The sequence below is a fragment of the Gorilla gorilla genome, chromosome X, assembly GCF_029281585.2.
Source record: "Gorilla gorilla gorilla isolate KB3781 chromosome X, NHGRI_mGorGor1-v2.1_pri, whole genome shotgun sequence".
In the NCBI taxonomy this organism is placed as follows: Eukaryota; Metazoa; Chordata; class Mammalia; order Primates; family Hominidae; genus Gorilla; species Gorilla gorilla.
Window position 1 is genome coordinate 41,364,551 of NC_073247.2, and position 18,269 is coordinate 41,382,819.

An 18,269-nucleotide genomic window follows, 5' to 3' on the forward strand; every position below is an offset into this window, starting at 1 on the left:
TGGGTCCCTCAGACCGCATGATATGGTTTGGCTGTGTCCCCACCCAAATCTCATCTTGAATTCCCACATATTGTGGGAGGGGCCTGGTGGGAGGTAATTGAATCATGGGGGCAGGTCTTGTGATAGTAAGTCTCACGAGATCTGATGGTTATTATAAGAGAGAGTTGAGAGAGTTTTCCTGCACAAGCTCTCTTTAAGATGTGACCTGCTCCTCCTTGCCTTCTGTGATGATTGTGAGGCCCGCCCAGTCTTGGGTATGTCTTTATCAGCAGCGTGAAAACGGACTAATACACCACACCTATAGGGAGTTTATGCTGAGGGATGGCTCATGATGCACGTGTTTTCCACCATTTCTAATCAACTTGGTCCTGTTTCCAGGGTAAAAACTTTCCAATGCACTCCCTTAGACAGGGCAATTCCTCTAAGACAGCTCCTTGAATCAATGAACTAAAGTTTATCTGGCGATACTTCTTTAGGAATCAATCAATGAACTAAAGTTTGTCTGGCGATACTTCTTTAGTAGACATTCAGGCAAAATCGAGTTTAAAGACTGATTTTATGAACCCAAAAGACTAAATTGATCAATGCTAACTATACACCTCAGTGACTTTCGGCAAGAAACTGCATATAATGCTGCCAAAGTGCCAAATCTGGTACTCGGCAGTCATCCACTAAGATGATTCTTTGTGCCATTTTTAGACATCAATAGACTATTTTTTGTCCAGGTGCGGTAGCTCATGCCTGTAATCCCAGCACTTTGGGAGGCTGAGTCACTTGAGGTCAAGAGTTCAAGACCAGCCTCGCTACCATGGTGAAACGCCGTCTCTACTAAAAATACAAAAATTAGCCGGGCATGGTGGTGGGTAATCCCAGCTACTTGGGAGGCTGAGACAGGAGAATCACTTGAACCCGGGAGGTGGAGGTTGCAGTGAGCTGAGATAGTGCCACTGCATTCCAGCCTGGGTGACAGAGAGAGTCTCCATCTCAAAAAAAAAAAAAAAAAAAAGAAATCAATAGGCTGTTTTTAAATGTAGATCAGATGAAACATCCATGGTAATATTAAACAATAAAAAGAAGAACAGATACTATGTTGCAACTTATAAATAAAAAAAACACTCTGTAATGAGCTTAATATACATAGAAAACTATTCAACCAAAATTTAAGTAATTAGGTCAGGTAGTATTATTTAGATATAATTTATACATTCTTTTAATTAAGTCTGATGAGATGTTAAATGTTATACTCTCTGGTAATTTTTTTCAAAAATAAGGCATTCTCCACTATTCTATGTGTCTTCATGATCAATCTACCTTGAGTTGCTTAAGGCAAAAAGGATTAAAATATTAAGAATGAGGCAGAAAGTTAATCTACATTCAATGACTACTTATTTATGAATGAATGAGTTAATCTACATTCAATGACTACTTATTTATGAATGAATGAATAAATGACAGGGTCTCTGTCGCCTAGGCTGGAGTACAGTGGTGCGATCTCGGCTCACTGCAACCTCCACCTCCTGGGTTCAAGTGATTCTCATGCCTTAGCCACCTGAGTAGCTGGGATTACAGGCGCGCGCCATCAGGCCTGGCTAATTTTTGTATTTTTAGTAGAGACGGGGTTTTGCCATGTTGGCCAGGCTAGTCTTGAACTCCTGGCCTCATGTGATCCATCCGTCTCGGCCTCCCAAAGTGCTGGGATTGCAGGCATGAGCCACTGCGTCTGGCTTAAATGACTGAACGTGTAAATTCAATTAAAATTAATTTTTTAAGATACAGAAATGCCAATTAAACATTTGGTACATAAAAATAAGAACATGTTTGATATCTTTAATTTTAAATCATTTTTATGTAACAACTATCCAAAAACGATTCCTTCAAACCTTGGTTATATAGGATTTCTTTTGTTCTTGATGGGAAAATACCTAGTCGCTACTAATTGCTATGCTCCCCTTTTGAGTACACAAGTATTCTTTTGTTGTCTGAAAAATAATCTTAAGTCTATTGCAAATCTAACTTTCTATTCTCACATTAGACCTTTAAAATCCTCATTATTTTATGAGAATTATCTTTTAGGGTTATAGTTTTTACAATGCTAAGTAAATTTATAATGTTAACTATGTAATATAGTGTTTCAGCTTCTGTTTGTAAAAATTATATAGTCCATCAAATTACCTCTGACAGTAATTCTAAGAGTTACTAATTTCAGTACTTTTTAAAAACTAAAGTTTGGGGACATTTCATTATTGCCACATTATAACACCAATATGGTAAATTTGTTGAGACCAGTGAGCAACATGGTGAGATCCCATCTCTACAAAAAAGAAAAAAAAATTAGCCGGGCATGGTGGTGTGTGCCTACCATGCCACACACCAGCTACTTGGGAGGCTGAGGCAGAAAGATCGCTGGAGCCCAGAAGGTCGAGGCTGCAATGAGCCATGATCACACCACTGCACTCTAGCTGGGGCAGCAGAATGAGACCCTGTCTCAAAAAAATAAAAATAATAAAAATATGGTAACTTTATGCTGAACAACTTAACCTCTAGTGGAAATTTCTTCAGATAAATGTGAAATCCCAAATTATTTTGATATTTATTTCTATCGTATTTGTGACATTTTTCATACTCACCTTTTTTAGATGGCTTGGGTGGTACAACTGGGCCAGGTTCTATGTTGTCATAAAAATTATTCATGGCTTTTGGATCAAAGTTTCCTATAAAGAAAGTAAATTCATCAGGCATTTAAGAACTCTTTTTTCCTGTTATTTGATTTTTTTTAAAGAAAATATGTAAATAAAACACATAAGAAGGGAAAAAATGTTTTCCAGGATTTCAAAATTCATTACATAATTCTATCCTCCCAATGAAATTGTGTTTTCATTGCTATGAGAAAAGACCCAAGAAAACCACTACACAGATGTATGTCTACAATGTATTACACTTAAAGGAATATTTTTCTAATTGTAAGGCTAGTCTCCTTAGGCAGGATTAGGCATGTGGGGCATTTGGGGAGATAAATGAAGAAGAGAAATGAAAGGATGGTTGAACTGTTTTCTCTTTCTGCTTGTTTTGATTTTTAATGAACAAACTGTGAGAAAGAATACTTAAATAATGAAAGCTTACTTTCATATTTTTCATAATTTACCTTAAAAATTCATTATAAATTGAACTACAGAAAAAGCCAAATATAAACATTTACAAGGATTAATCAAGTTATATTTTGAGACTACTAAGCAACCTCAATAAATGTGAAATAACATCAGCAGTTTATGTATTCTTATTTTCAAGAAAAGGAGAATCTTATACTAAGTGTTAAATGTTTCCTACAGATTTATCAATGATAAAAGGTGCCAATTTCAGAATAGATAGAACAATACCTGAGAATTTTGTCTTGCCACAAAATTTTCACCTGTCTTCAAATGTTCATTCCCTGGTCTAGTGTCTGTATTTCAGCCACATCTCCTGCTGTGTCTCCTCCAAGGTTGGTTTTGGGTCCTGCCTTCACTTCTGTGAACCTATCACTGTGCTCTGCTTGTTCTAAACGATTACGGTTAACTGTAGCCATACTTATTTATAGAAGATGCTCTATGGTACTAATACTGATAGTTTAAATATATTAAATCTCTTCATTTCCAGATCTACTTTTTTTTTCCCAACAAGTTTTCCTTACCAAAAATCACAAAAAAAGCTGGTTTTCATCAAATCATGCACTGATTTGCATCTATTCTAAATGCTTATTCCCCTGCCTCCCCCCGTCACCACCGAAAAAGGTTTAGATTCCTTCCCTAGCTTAAAAGTTTAGACTGGAAACTCAGTATAAAAAGTTTTCTGCAGTGTGGAAGAGTAGAATTTAGTATAAAATGGATACATTTAGATTCGTTATGAAAAGAGATTTAGAAATGCCTAAGTATCCCAAAGAGCTCATTGTCCAATGCAGACAAAAAACACAGCTCTTTGCTTATAAAACCTTAATAGTGGTTTCCCTTGCAGGCCCTTTCACAAATGTTTTATCCACTTGAATATGCTGTTTTAAGATAATTTTCTGAAAATAATTGCTGTGATAGCTCATAAAAGCCACAGTGCTATTTGATGTATTAATTGAATCTTTTTATGCTTTAAGAAGCTGCATATGTATTTCTTCAATTACTTGTTACAGCTCATGTTCTAATTTCTAGATCACAAAAGGCTTACTATAAGTATCCTAACCAAATGTTTTACTGTTTGTTTTGCTCCAAAGACCACACAAGTAAAAAAAATTGATGCAATCTTCTAAAATATAGTAGCAATAGTTTATGTAACCCCTACATCATGCATAGTAATTCTTTGATTGCTTCAAGTTAGTGGGCTATAAGAGTGACTAGGCTTCTGAAAATAACTTTAAGGGTACCTGACTAGATTGCTCAATTCTCACATTCAAATTTGCTTCTGTCTGTTGTTCAGATAATGCCGTGTCTTTTGGGTTCACCTGCCACTAATCTTTAATCTCTCGCTCTTTGTTTTTTAGACCAAGTCTCTTTCTGTTGCCTAGGCTAGAGTGCAGTGGTGCGATCACGGCTCACTGCAGCCTTGACCTCCTGGGCTCAGGTGATCCTCCTGCCTTAGCCTCCCACGTAGCTGGGATCACAGGCACACACCACCACACCTAGCTAATTTTTAAAAAATTATTTGTAGGGATGGGGTCTCCCTATGTTGCCCAGGCTGGTCTCTAACTCTTAGGCTCAAGTGATCCTCTCACCTTGGCCTCCCAAACTGCTGGGAATACAGGCATGAGCCATTGTGCCCAGCCTACTGTTTGTTTAATCTTGCCTAAAAATGGCAGTGAGATATTTTATTATATACTCTTAAAACACTGTAGAAAGTCTTAGCTGCCATAATCAAGAAGAGTTAAGTGTGGGGGACGGGGGGCAGGAAAGCTGATTAATACACAGAATTAAGAAAAATTACACGTCAACTTTAACGTAACAAAACACTTGTATATAGCTATATTTTAAAGTTAGTTAGATAAAGACCTAATTTTTACGTGTCTGTTGGCTGGGGTTCCATATTGTATTTCTTACATAAACCACACCCATGATGACCTACAGCAGAGGTTGGCAAACCTTTTCTGTCAAGGGCCAGATAATATTTTAGACTTCGTGGACCTGTGATAGAGTCTCTGTTGCAAGTAGTCAACTGTGCTGTTGAAGCACAAAGGCAACCATAGGCAGTATGTAAACAAATGGGCATGGCTATCGCTCCACTAAAACTTTTATTCACAGAAACAGGCAACAGGCCCTAGTTTGCTGAACCCTCATCTATAATTTTGATTGCTTTAGAATGGAGCAAGAAAGATATTAAGAACACTTATAATGCAATTTGAGTACAGAATCCTTTTAGACTTTTTTCAGTTGTTTTCACCCATATCTAATTCACAATCCCTATTTTTTGAGTGATTTGCCTTTGGCTTTCATAGAAAGAGCAGCTTTCTCCTTCATGTCAGTTTATGAAACATTAAATTGCAGAAATACAATAATTGGCATAAACAGGTTTGGGGACAGAATCAACTCTTGGTAAGCAGACAATTCAACCGATGGGAGCAATATTCATGGGCCTACCAGAATGCAGCCTACTAGTCAAAAGTATGCAGCAGCTGTGGACATCAGTCAGTATATTTTCCACAGAAAATGAAGACCATCTCTAATCTGGTGAGTTGGGTAAATGAAAGTTTAAGAGAGCTTCTGCTGTAGTATACTTCTGTAAAAAAATCCAAAAAACTAAAACTATGATTATAGTTGAATGTTTTCACATAACATAACATGAAAAATAACATATATAGAGTTTATTTTAAAACTGAGAAATCTGATACTCTGATTTGGGATCCCTTTTTACAGATATTTTAGATGTCTATCACATAATATGAACTCTACTAAGTTTTAGAATTAAAACCCATCAATTTATAAAATATTCACAGTAAATGACAAAAAGAGGATAAATGCAAAGTAACAACATAGAACAGTCTAAATGATAAGAACTTGATGAAACTGCCGAAGTAAAACTATTTTTTCATCCCCAAATCTGATCCATGACCATGGGACAGGGGGATCTCTTTACCAGGATTGTAATCTTACGGATAAAAACTGTCTCTTAAATCTACAAAACCAAAGTTATTGCTATTTAAGCAGCTTAAAATACCACACTGTTACTTATGGTTTACCAAATAATCAAGTCTATACCTCTAGATTGAAGGAGGTCAACTTCTTTCAGTGTACAGTCAACATTTATCTGGAGTTGTCTGTTCATGCTTCTCAATCTTGTCATTTCCTCAGGCTAGTAAGAAAGGACCCAAAATAGCAATTGTGGGAAAGTCATTATCAAGCCCAACATTTAAGAACTGCGTTTCATGTTAATTGTAATGATTGGGTATTACCAAGAATACGGCCTTAGTCCATAAGAGGGCATGTTTAAGAAGTCCTATGTATATGTTTTTAAAGGAATAGTCGGGTAAAATGGGGACATCAAAATGGCCACATATAAACAAAATCTGCATATAAAGTGGCGAGCTTGCAGTAGTGGACTGTGTTCTACCATACAAGATACCATTTTAATCATAGAGCACTGAGAATATTTTGTGTCTATGTTTTCATGGTAAGGGAAACTGTAAGAATCAACCTTTTAAATGAGTCATGTCCATGATCTTAGTCTTGTCCAGCCTGGTAAAAATTACAACAGTACGGTGTTTACCAGAATTCTCTCATTCCTTCTTCTTAACAATCCTTTAAGGTAGGTACTAATATTGGGCCCAGTTTATAGATGAGGAAACTGAGGCACAGAGAGGTTATATAATTTCTTAAAGTTATAAAGCTAGTAATTGGTAGAGCCAGGATTTATATAAAAGACTCCTATATAAATTCATATATAAATATTTTTGTCATATTTTTTCTAGATTGAAGGAGGCAGTTACTCTAGCACATGAAAACTTCAGAAACAAATGAATTCCATTTGCTCCCCAACTTTGTTTTCTTCTGCCTCTACCTCTTCAGGCCAGCCCACTCCTTAGGCTTTCAGGGGCACATATGAGGCACTGAAATGTGAAGAGAGTCCTAATCTTCCATTCAGTAAAGCTTTTTGGAAGACTTTACTTCCCATGTCATCCTTAATTTCTTTATTTTTATATATATGTATATATATAAATATACATATATATGTATAGTAAAAAAGTCAAAGTTTAGAATCTAGAGGCTGAAATACTGAAGCTTTCAGCACAGCCCAGGTATTTAATACTAGGGTGATTTTAACCATAACATATAAAGTGAAAAATTAAATATCTGCTACTATAGGAAGACAGAACAAAATCCTATTCTGTTAAAAACATGTACTTTGCTAAACGCTAAATATGTTAATATGCCAGTGAAAGAAAAATGAGCAGAAAGGATATCTTAATTCATATGGTGTTAGGAGGTATTATCAGAGTAAATGAGAATGCCCATTAAATAAGCAGGTATCAAAGTTTAAAATAAGTGATAAAAGGCAGAATAGCTACAATTCCACAGAATGCTAGAGGAACAAAAAAAGTCATTTAGAAATATTTATTATGGACTGCCTTTTCTAATTCTTATGGGCTAAAACTATGTGACATTAATGTGTAAAATGCTTTGCGCTTTGCCTATCAAGCAATATTCAAATAGTTGAAAATATATACTTGAACATTTAAATTAAAGATAATGTAAGGGCTCCAAACAGTGATGCTATCTTCCTAGGAACACATAGAAGAACCTGTCGGGAAAGTCAAGCACCTGAAAAGGATTATCTACTCCATAGGTTTTAGGGAGTTGGGGGCAAGAGAGATGTTTCAGCCACAGTGGCCCAAAACAGTGAAGCAGCCACCACACAGTTGCTCGTAACGAAAACATACTTTCATCAGGCCGGGTGCAGTGGCTCACTCCTGTAATCCCGGCACTTTGGGAGGCCAAGGCAAGTGGATCACTTGAGGTCAGGAGTTTGAGATCAGCCTGGCCAACATGGCAAAACCGTCTCTATCAAAATACAAAAATTAGCTGGGCGTGGTGGTGCATGCCTGTAGTCCCAGCTACTCGAGAGGCTGAGGCACGAGAATTGCTTGAACTGGGGAGGTGGAGGTTGCAGTGAGCCCAGATTGCACCACTGCACTCCAGCCTGAGCAACAGAGTGAGACTCTGTCTCAGAAATAACAAACATACTCTCATCAACAGGCTCATTTCCAAAGATAGTAGAACCACTCGATCTTACTAAGGGTTTATCAGTAAGATTCCTATGTCCTTTTTCATATGGCTTCTGATTAAACTGAGGGGGAAAAAAAGTAGTTTCTGAGAAATTACTGCCATTTGTCAAAAGTAGTTTTCGTGCAGGAGGAATTTCAAAATTGGGTATGTATAATTCAAAGTTGTCTGTAAGATAACAGGATGTTTGTAGCCAACATTTCAAAATAAAAAATGGTAAGCTTTTTTTCCAAAGCTGGCATAGACCAGCGTCAAAGACCACTGATGTTCTTTGGTGGCTGGGACTCAGTTATGCCTCTGGGACTCAAAGCTGTGGGATAGTCCAAAAATGTAATTAGAACAGGAAGAATGGGGGGGAATAACTTGAGGGAGGGGATAATTGGCAGCTTTCTGCATATTAAAATCTTATCCTTCAAGGTAAAACTTAAATTTCCCCCTCCTCCTTGAAACTGTTTCATCTATAAACTCTATAGGTAAAAAGCTAACATTTCTATCTCAAAACTCTGAAAGTACTTATATTGTTACCATTTAGCTGGTCAACACTTCTGAGTTACTGCCTTATATTTTCTCTCACACACAAATACATATAGACTCACAGATATACCTATCTCATTTCACATACAGATCTAAGAGATGACATCTTCATCAGCATTTAATATAATGCTTTGCAAATAACAGATTAAGGGAAATGACACCATCATGCATCTTATATCTTGCACTTCTGCTCTCCTTAGAAAAAGATTATTTCACTGCTATTCTAAGTTTCTACAACCTCCCTCCCCCACATAGCTGGTCACAAATGTGCACTGCAGTATCATTAGGCAAGCAGCTTTCTAATCAATTTTGTATATACTGCCTGATAAGCAGTTTGTTTGAAAACTTGAAGGTAGCAATGTGTGCTTTTACTGCAAAAATGTCAATTCTCCACTGGGTATTCCTATACACAAGTGGGACAATGATAAGGCTAGCCATCTACTGTTCACATACTTCATGCCAGGCTTATTACATACACTGTCTCTTTATCTTGACAATTATTATAATGTACTTGCTATAATTCTCTTTTACAGCTAGGGAAAATCAGATGCAGAGAAATCAGATATAGCCAGTGAGCGCCTGAGCAATTCTGACTCCCAAGCCTATGTGGGCTCTCTTTCCACTATATCATGGTTCCTCAAATGAGCCTTGATGAGCAAAATGGGAAATCTGACTAAATGATTTATTTCTTGATTAATTCCTACATAAGTATAATCTTATATATGTTCAAGTTCAAAGGAAGTCAAAGTATAAAATGCTTCAGATTTATGTGTCTAAACCTCAAGCAAAGTTTTCTAGTATTTTGCAACCAACACATATTTTATAAGAACACTTACTATTTGTTGGGCATTGTGTAAACTGCTTCACATATATTACCTCATATAATCCTAAGAAAAATCCCATAAGATGAGTACTATACCACACATTTTATAGATAAGAAAACAAGCATAGAGAAAGTTACTTATCCAAGGATACATGAGTGACAAATAGAAGTAGGATTCAAACTGGCACCTGACTTGAGAGCCTACTCACGGTCTCAACCACCACGTACTGTCCCTCTGCTGTGTACTACAATTGTCCTCCATTTTACACTAGGCTTGGCAATGGAAACACATGGGAAACACTTAAATGTCTTCTCTCTCAGATGTTAGCACCCACATGAACTACCAATTTCTCAATCTGGGGGATGGCTACATGGGGGTTCATTATACTATTTTATGTATCTTTGAAATTATAATAAAAGTTAAAACTAAATTACAGCCCAGGGCAGCAGTTTCACCAACTTCTCTTTTTCCTTTCTCAAGAAGATAGATCGGGGGCCAGGTGCGGTGGCTCATGCCTGGAATCCCAGCACTTTGGGAGGCCGAGGCGGGCAGATCACAAGGTCAGGAGTTCGAGACTAGCCTGGCCAACATGGTGAAACCCCGTCTCTACTAAAGATACAAAAAATTAGCCAGGCGTGGTGGCACACTCCTGTAATCGCAGCTACTCGGGAGGCTGAGGCAGGAGACTCGCTTGAACCTGGGAGGCGGAGGTTGCCGTGAGCCGAGATCGCGCCATTGCACTACAGCCTGGGTGACAGGGTGAGACTCTCCGTCTCAAAAAAAAAAAAAAAAAAAAAAAAAAAAAAAAGAAAAAAGATACATCAATAAGAGCTCTGATATAAAATCTGGGGCTTTTTTCTTTTTTTTTTTTAGTACTAACCTATGCTACATTAGACAGTTCTCCACTTCCAATGAAAAACAAAAAAACCAATATTTTATTTAGCAGGGATTATCACACAGCAAGTAGTTGCTAAATAAAATGTATATGATTAAAGAAAATTACTATGCTAAGAAAATTTGTTTATGCTCTACAGGTACCTAAAGGTTTCCAAAGTACCCAACTACCACGGGTGGATTCCCATATGGGTTATGTCCTTCAATATCTTCCGCAATCAGAGGATTCAATTAAGATTTCAAATGGGGAAAATGAGGCAGAAATTTGATTGATATTAACATCACCTTTCCATTAAAGATAACTTTGTTATTTTCCAGTGCTTTAAGTAGTTAAAATCTTCCTCCTCACTTCTAATATTGACTACACACGATATTACAAAAAAGTCACTAAATTAGTGAATATGCCTATTTCTCAAGACTCTGTCTCTCAAAAACTCCCACTTGTTCCCTGTTACCAGCAGAATAAAGTTCAAGCACCTTGACCTAGCATTCAAGGTCAAAGCCCCAGTTAACCTCTGTTAACTCTTCAGAAATCTCATGCTTATGCCAGGGAATTGTAGTTACTGTCTCCTAAAAGTCACTCTCCACCTTGACTTCAAGCCTTCATTACCTTACTGTTCTTTTCTCTTCTAAAATGCCTTCCCCTTTTCTCTCTGCCTATTGTTTAAGGCAATGGTTCCTCACTCCTTTTTTCCTCCAATGTAATAATCTTATGAAAATCTGATGAAAGCTATAGACCCACTTCCCATATTAAACACACTTATGAAACTCTGCATATAATTTCAGAGAATTCACAGATCCCCTTTGAAGCCAAGAACCTCAAGTAGAAACTTCTCTATGAGGGAGTGGCTGCAGACATGTTGACTGCAAGAGGCCTGACATATGCCCACTTCTCTAAACCTGTAAACTCAGAGATTGCCCTAAGCTTAGAGAGGGTAGGAAAATGAGGAAAGGCTTCATGGAAAAAGTAGAGGTTAAGTTGAGCCTTGAAGAACAGAACAGACAAGATTTACACGTGCAGAGCTTTTTAGAAGGGCATTCCAGCAGGAGGATAATGTAAGAGCAGAGAAGTGCAATGAATCTGCACAGAAACGAGTTGATGTATAAATTCTCTCATTACCCGTGAACATATACAGCACTTACCACACTGTATTATAATTATCTGTTGATGTATCTATTTTTCCCACCGGTAGGTATGTACTAAGCATCTAGCATAGTACCACATTGCATAAACTATATGCACAAAACTGCTAAATGTTGAAAGGTGAAATGATAGGTTGGATCATCGCTTGTGAAGTCACAAGATTTTAAACATGCTTCAAAATTCTCAGTTGTTTGGGATCGTTAGAACTCATATATATTAACCAACATGTTAAAACTATATTATCCGAATCTTTTCATTAGAGCAGTTCCCTTTAAGACTGCTATCAATCAATACTGTTATCTCAGTTTCTATAATTATTTATACTTAACAAAACTGCTCTGCCTTAAAATATTCTACAGTTAACACTTCTCCAAAATTCATATTGATCTAACTCATCTGAATTAATGTACTTACAAAAATAATTAATTTTAAATGTTTAAAAAATATATATATCATATGCTTAGAAGAATAAATGAATACACAAAGAATAATTCATCAAATTTTTGGGCAGGGTGCACTTTTCATTTCTATTTTGACAGCAATTTACAAATAAATGAGATGCTATACCTTGATTATAATCGTCAGTGTTTGAAAATACTGATGAGCCTATGGAATCTGCATACATGAATTATTTTGATGAGAACTACTAAAGGCAAAAGTCCTTCATCTGTTGTTTTAAAAAAAAAAGCAACAATAACAACAACAACAAAAAACCAGAACTCTGCCAGGAATAAAACCTAAAGAAAAATAAATGACCTGACAGCCAATATCCCGACCCTCCTATTAACACATCCTAACGGATCACTTACCGTAGGGATCGCAGTGGTGCAGCTGACTCTTCTGAGCCGTCTCTGCATCAGGTCATGCTCCATACCGTTAACTTCAGACTTCAACCGCTCTAGCTCCTCTTTCTCAAGTTTCAGTTGCTTTGCTAACCTCTCCATCCTTGCTCGTTGATGTAACAGCAAGGCTACAGTATTATAGATAATGTCATTGCAGAGAACAACATTGAACAAGCGACTGGAAAATTTCGATATGCACTGCTAATGTATAAAAGACTCATTCAACTTGGGGGTTGGCATTTACTCTCATGTCTTTCTAATGCTATGCTGCCTCCATATCTGCTTCAATTTAGCCCTCTGAATGCAACCAAAGTGACATCACCTGAACATCCCTCTTGTTCTATTGTCCTAAGATTCTCTTTATACTTATGTGTGTTTTGAACAGGCTGACTACCAGGCATACTGAATAATTACTTCCCTTCTTATATACTGAAAGAAAACTAAATTCTCCGGTTATCTTGAAACAATCTGAATAGACTTTTTAAAAACTCTGTATCTAATTTAGGTCTACTATTAGCTAATCCAGTAATTCCACTTTTATATATTATTACTTTTTAGCTAATCCAATAATTCCACTTCTTATATATTATTTATATGTAAATATCATTATGCCCTCTGGGCCATCCTCTTTAGAAAAGATTCAAATTCTTTCATTTGATGAACTTTAGTCCATTCTCCATGAATCTCTTTTTCCTACTCTGTAGTTTGTACTTTTGACAATTTCCATGTCACTTGTATTTTTCGCTCTATGAATATTCTTTCTAAACTAAGCCTTATTAGGCCTACATTTTCATGTTTTAAAGTCTATAGATGACTCTGAAGCACTAACTTTATTCTTTTTGTTTGTTTGTTTTGGACACAGTCTCCCTCTGTTGCCCAGGCTGGAGTGCAGTGGCGTGATCTCAGCTCACTGCAACCTCTGCCTCCTGGATTCAAGCGATTATCTTGCCTTAGCCTCCCGAGTAGCTGGGATTACAGACATGCACCACCACACCCAGCTAGTTTTTGTATTTTTAGCAGAGCTGGGGTTTCTCCATGTTGGCCAGCCTGGTCTCAAACTCCTGACCTCAGGTGATCCACCCGCCTCAGCCTCCCAAAGTGCTGGGATTACAGGCGTGAGCCACCGCACCCGGCCACTAACTTTATTCTTAATAGCAATGCTACTGCCCAACATTTAATACTAAACATTTAATTAAAACTAAACAGCTAATATATTTGAATGGGAGACTGCTGCCTCACCACAGAAATTAAATTTCATAAAAGGGTTAAAATTTACCTTGTGTGTAGGCATAGTCATCTGATCCAGAACTAGAACTTCTCTGATATTTATGGCTTCCCTTTTCTCCCCCAGAGCCTGGTATCACTGAAATGGGCTGAATAGGTTCTGGTGCTGCAGAGCGCTCTTCTTGGTCCACTAAATTTAAAAGATTTTCAGTCGTTGCTCGGCCTACGGTAATTTTAAAAACTGTAGTTGGGTTTGGTATCACTCGAGGAGATGGTGATGGAGTACAAGAAGGTCCAGTTGGCTGTGTATATGTAATATACACAGGATTAACACTAAATGGAGGTTTTGGTTGACTAGATATCCCTCTTGAAGGAGAACTTGAAGGTGGCGTAGTGGCTGTGTACAGTGAGTGTTGATTCCGTGGAGATGGTTGATTACTGATGGGTGAAGGACTCCTATTAATTGCTGTCCCAGGTCTTTGAGAAGGTTCAACTGTAATTTCTATCTTCTTCATGGAACCTTTGGATAAACTAGATGCTGTGTATGGAAGATAGGCTACTGAATGGCTTCCCTGTTTCTGATAGCTAGGAGGTCCTTGTTGATATGGATGGGGTGGAGTAGTTGAAGGACTAGGTGGCATAAAGATGTGGCCCAACTGGGAAGGTTGCACTTGATGCTGTGGAGAGCTAAAGGGTGAAGGACATTGAGAAGGAGGTGGTGAATGGTAAGCAGACTGAGGGATCTGCTGCTGTTTGGGAGAATACTGAGAAGGTTGATAGTTCTGTTGGTGTGGATAAACAGGTAAAGGACGCTGGCTATAGTGAGGCACTGGGCCCTGTGGTGAGGACTGCCACGGCGTACTCTGAGGAGTTTGTCTTCCTGATGAACTCTGAGATGTCTGTCTAATATAAATAGAACCAGGAGACCCATAGAGATTGCTTGGAATTTGTGGAAGAATTTGTAAAGCTCTTGGTACAGTCTGTCCAGAAGGGAGGTTCTGGGATACTGTAACAGTAATTGGATTTGTACTATACCGAGGTATGTGCATGTATGAAGGAGGTGGCGGTGGTGGTGAAGGCCCTTGCATAGCAGACGGATTCATTCCTGTTTGCATGGAAGATGGCTGTTGAGGTGGTTGGGAAGGAGGAGTAGCTGCACTTCTGTTCTGTTCATTCATAAAAAATGGATTGTAGTTGGGAGTAGCAGCAACAACAGCTGGAGCTGAGTGTGGTTCTTGAACTAAACATATCAGCTGTTTACCTGCTGCATGCTGAGGATCAATATGTCCATCACTTGAGCTATGTACCAGTGTTCGACCACCATTAAGTTGGGCTCCATCTCCTGGGTGATAGCTACTAGGAGAATGGATACCCAGGTTAATATGTAAAAGGCGATTTCTATTCATCCTATTGTCATCTGGACTATGGTATTCCATATATAAGTATTTGCTACTCTCCTGGGAAAGGGCTCGGCAACAGGCTTCAAGATTGTTGTTATTCTAGGGGAGAAAAATGGTAAAAGTAACATTGGCAACATTAACAAATTCTAATAGTGGAAGTCAGGCTTTGCCAGAGAGTTATGCAAATACTACTGTCACAGAATAAATAGAGAGCAGTATTTTAACCACAAAAAACTTCATGGTCATCTATCCTGAAAAGGAGACCCAAACGATTCATATTATTTTACAAACATTTAGCTCACATTACTAGTACTACCACTACTGCTACTGCTACAGAAATGTAAAGTACCTACTAATGAACACTGTGACTCAACCCCAAGTTTTCTGACTCCAAATCCAGGACTCATTTTATACTTGTTGCATCTCAACAAATTAAAATGTTGGGCTTATCTCGGATTCACCACAATTGCTGCAATATAAGTATAAGTAATATCCATTATTAATATTTAAATTGATAAACATAAAAATAACCATGCTTTAGTTTTTAAAAGGCACTAAAACCACAAAAGGAGAAAAAGAATTACAATAAAATTCCTCAAGAGTTAAAACAATAAAAATTCTAAAGCAGCCCTCATTTTTCTTTTACCTAAATTTATCCTTGAATAACTTCAACTGTCTGAACCATTATGTAAGATTTAAGCAAAACGAATCAGTATAAAAAAAGTCCATAACTTGAACTATGGCTCCATGACTTTGCCCGAGTTAGGGTAATTTAATTAAAAACCTGGTGTCGACTGCCTTAATTAAATTCATTCATACTCTCACAGTCTCAAAAGTTTTTACCCGCTGAAAGGTGTCTTGGTATACTTTCAAAATCACTGTAAGATTTGAATTGTTTAATTCTACACTCACAAAGAAGGTAATAGCAAACTGACACTTTTGAAGTTCCAACTGACAGTAATCAGACTAATAAAAGGTTCCCTCTTTGTAAAATGTTAATTTATCATAAAGCAGTTTTCTATGGAAATACAGAATTCCAAACTATTTTACTAGTGTAAAGCACATATTATCCACTACTTTTGAAGTAATCCATAAAAGTTTCCCAATTATTGTGACCTTCTCTGTAGTTCATAAATATACACACAGATATGTACATGCATAGATATTACTCTATATTTATTTTAGGAAAAGTACATTTTATATAAAAATGAAAGGAAATAATTCATTTCTGCTGAGAACCAAATGAAGTTAAACCTAAAACAGGACCCATAATGTTGTAATTTTAGAGTTGGGAGAACTCCTATTAGAGTTCATCTGCTCCAATTCAACGCACATTTACAGATGAGGAAAAAGATGCCTGGGAAGTTACATGGCTTGACAATAGGCACTTAACTAGTTAACAGAAAAGCCAATTCTAGATTCTTATTCTCCTGAGTCCCAGTGCTCTTTCCACATGGTAATTTCAAGGGAAAGGATGTCTGGCCAAAAGGACATTATTAAACTGGAGCTTTAGGAAGTTTAAAAAAAAGTCAAGCAAATATTTGCAAAATGAATTCTTAGAAATTTAATGAATTGGCTGTATTAAAACTCTATAGATCATTTTAACCTTTTCTTTATATAAAGTTTTTGATACTAAAATTCAAATACTTTAAAAAATGAGATCATGCGTGTAAAACATTAACATTCTACCCAGATGATAGTAACAAATGATAATTATAATCAATATAGAAAATTTAAAATTCAAATACTTCAAAAAATACTTTGAGTGACAGAAAGATGTATTAATTGAAGAAAATCATTACAACTCAAAGATTTGAATTACTTTTACCTTGCTTGAAAATCGTATTGAGCAAGGAAGGGAAGATATTAAAAGCAAATTTGGAGCCAAAGGATTCAAACTGATTGCCAACTAGAATGTGTCACTGACAGACATCTGAAGGAAAAAAATATGGAAGGTGAAATAAAGTATTCTTTTTTTTTTTTTTATAGACCTATGGATTAGGGGAAAACAAAAACTAGAGAGTTTCGTTTGAAACATAAGGTAGTCATGGATACTTTACCATCTGATATTTTTATTAATAACCCTGAAATTCCATGTTCTCTACACTGAGTTAGCCTACTTAGTATTGTCACAAAAAGGACCCAAATTCAAAATGATATAAAGTTGGAATTGTCAGCATGTCTATAGTAACAAGTTGAGTAAATTTTCCTATGAAGAAAAATTAAAAACCACAAAACCAAGATATTAAAGTATTATTTTTACAGAAGTACTGTACAAAGAAAACTACCAGAATAGATTCTAATGTCACATTTGACTGTTAAATGTCTTTAAAGAAAAATAAGGATAAAAAATGTATCAAACAGTAAACATGAAGAAGAAATCAAAATCATTTCAGAGGTAAGAATTTTTAAGACATGTAATGAACACTTTTGAAAGGAATGAGGCAAAAAAGCATCATATTCCTAAAAAGTGATCCTAAATTGAGGATGATACACCCCAGAGTGAGGCTCTAAGGCTTGCACATTAAATGCAAACTGCTGAGCTTCATACATTTTAATGTGAATAAAGCAGTTTTCCAGAGCCAGTAGGTGGTAAATCTCCATACCAATATATTTTATTAATCCCAAAGGAAGAAAAAAGTGAAAGACTTAGGACAGTGTAATTATCAACAAATGTTCACTGAGCTGAATTTGAAGTTCTATTTCTTCAGTTTAGTTAAATGGTAATGAAAAATGCAGGTAATAAAGGGCTAAGTGAAATAAAACAAGGTCAGGGCTAGGTTGGGCCCTAAGATAGGTGAGGAAGGTGATTGCTAGGAAGTGGTTTAAACTAAAAGCTTCATCCTTATTTGGTTTCACTCCGGTGGGAAGTGTCTTTGCTCTACCAGAAACCAAAATGGGGCTAAAGTAAAGAGCTGAGATTCAGGCTGGGAATGTGTGTGAGAAAAAGCAAAGGCAAGCCATAACACAAAAACCATAAGCCCAAAGCTCTAGACTAGTAAAGGGCTTGCAAACAAAGGAAGCACCTCTGTTACCATCATTGTTCTCTGAGTCTCTATTTATAATTAACCACACCTGTGTATATAGGTTTAGGTTATATCCTGAGCTGCTCACACTGCCATAAGGTAGAGTTTGAACATGAGTACCGACTGTGTGTGAGGAAGACCGGTGAGCAT

General features: G+C 36.9%; 1 protein-coding gene across 6 annotated transcripts in view; it reads right to left on the reverse strand.

The window, feature by feature from the left end:
* The window catches only part of TAB3 (TGF-beta activated kinase 1 (MAP3K7) binding protein 3), a 62,283-nt gene that overhangs the window by 13,074 nt on the left and 30,940 nt on the right, over positions 1–18,269 (reverse strand). For 5 of the 6 annotated variants that reach the window (XM_055375468.2, XM_055375465.2, XM_063703199.1 and 2 more), the window contains 4 exons: positions 13,746–15,192; positions 12,437–12,597; positions 6,210–6,303; positions 2,628–2,711 (listed from right to left, as the gene is read on the reverse strand). In XM_055375468.2, coding sequence (XP_055231443.1) covers positions 2,628–2,711; positions 6,210–6,303; positions 12,437–12,597; positions 13,746–15,192 — 1,786 coding nt within the window. The remainder of the gene's footprint in view (positions 1–2,627; positions 2,712–6,209; positions 6,304–12,436; positions 12,598–13,745; positions 15,193–18,269) is intronic. The other variant, XM_055375467.2, reaches the window with a different exon arrangement.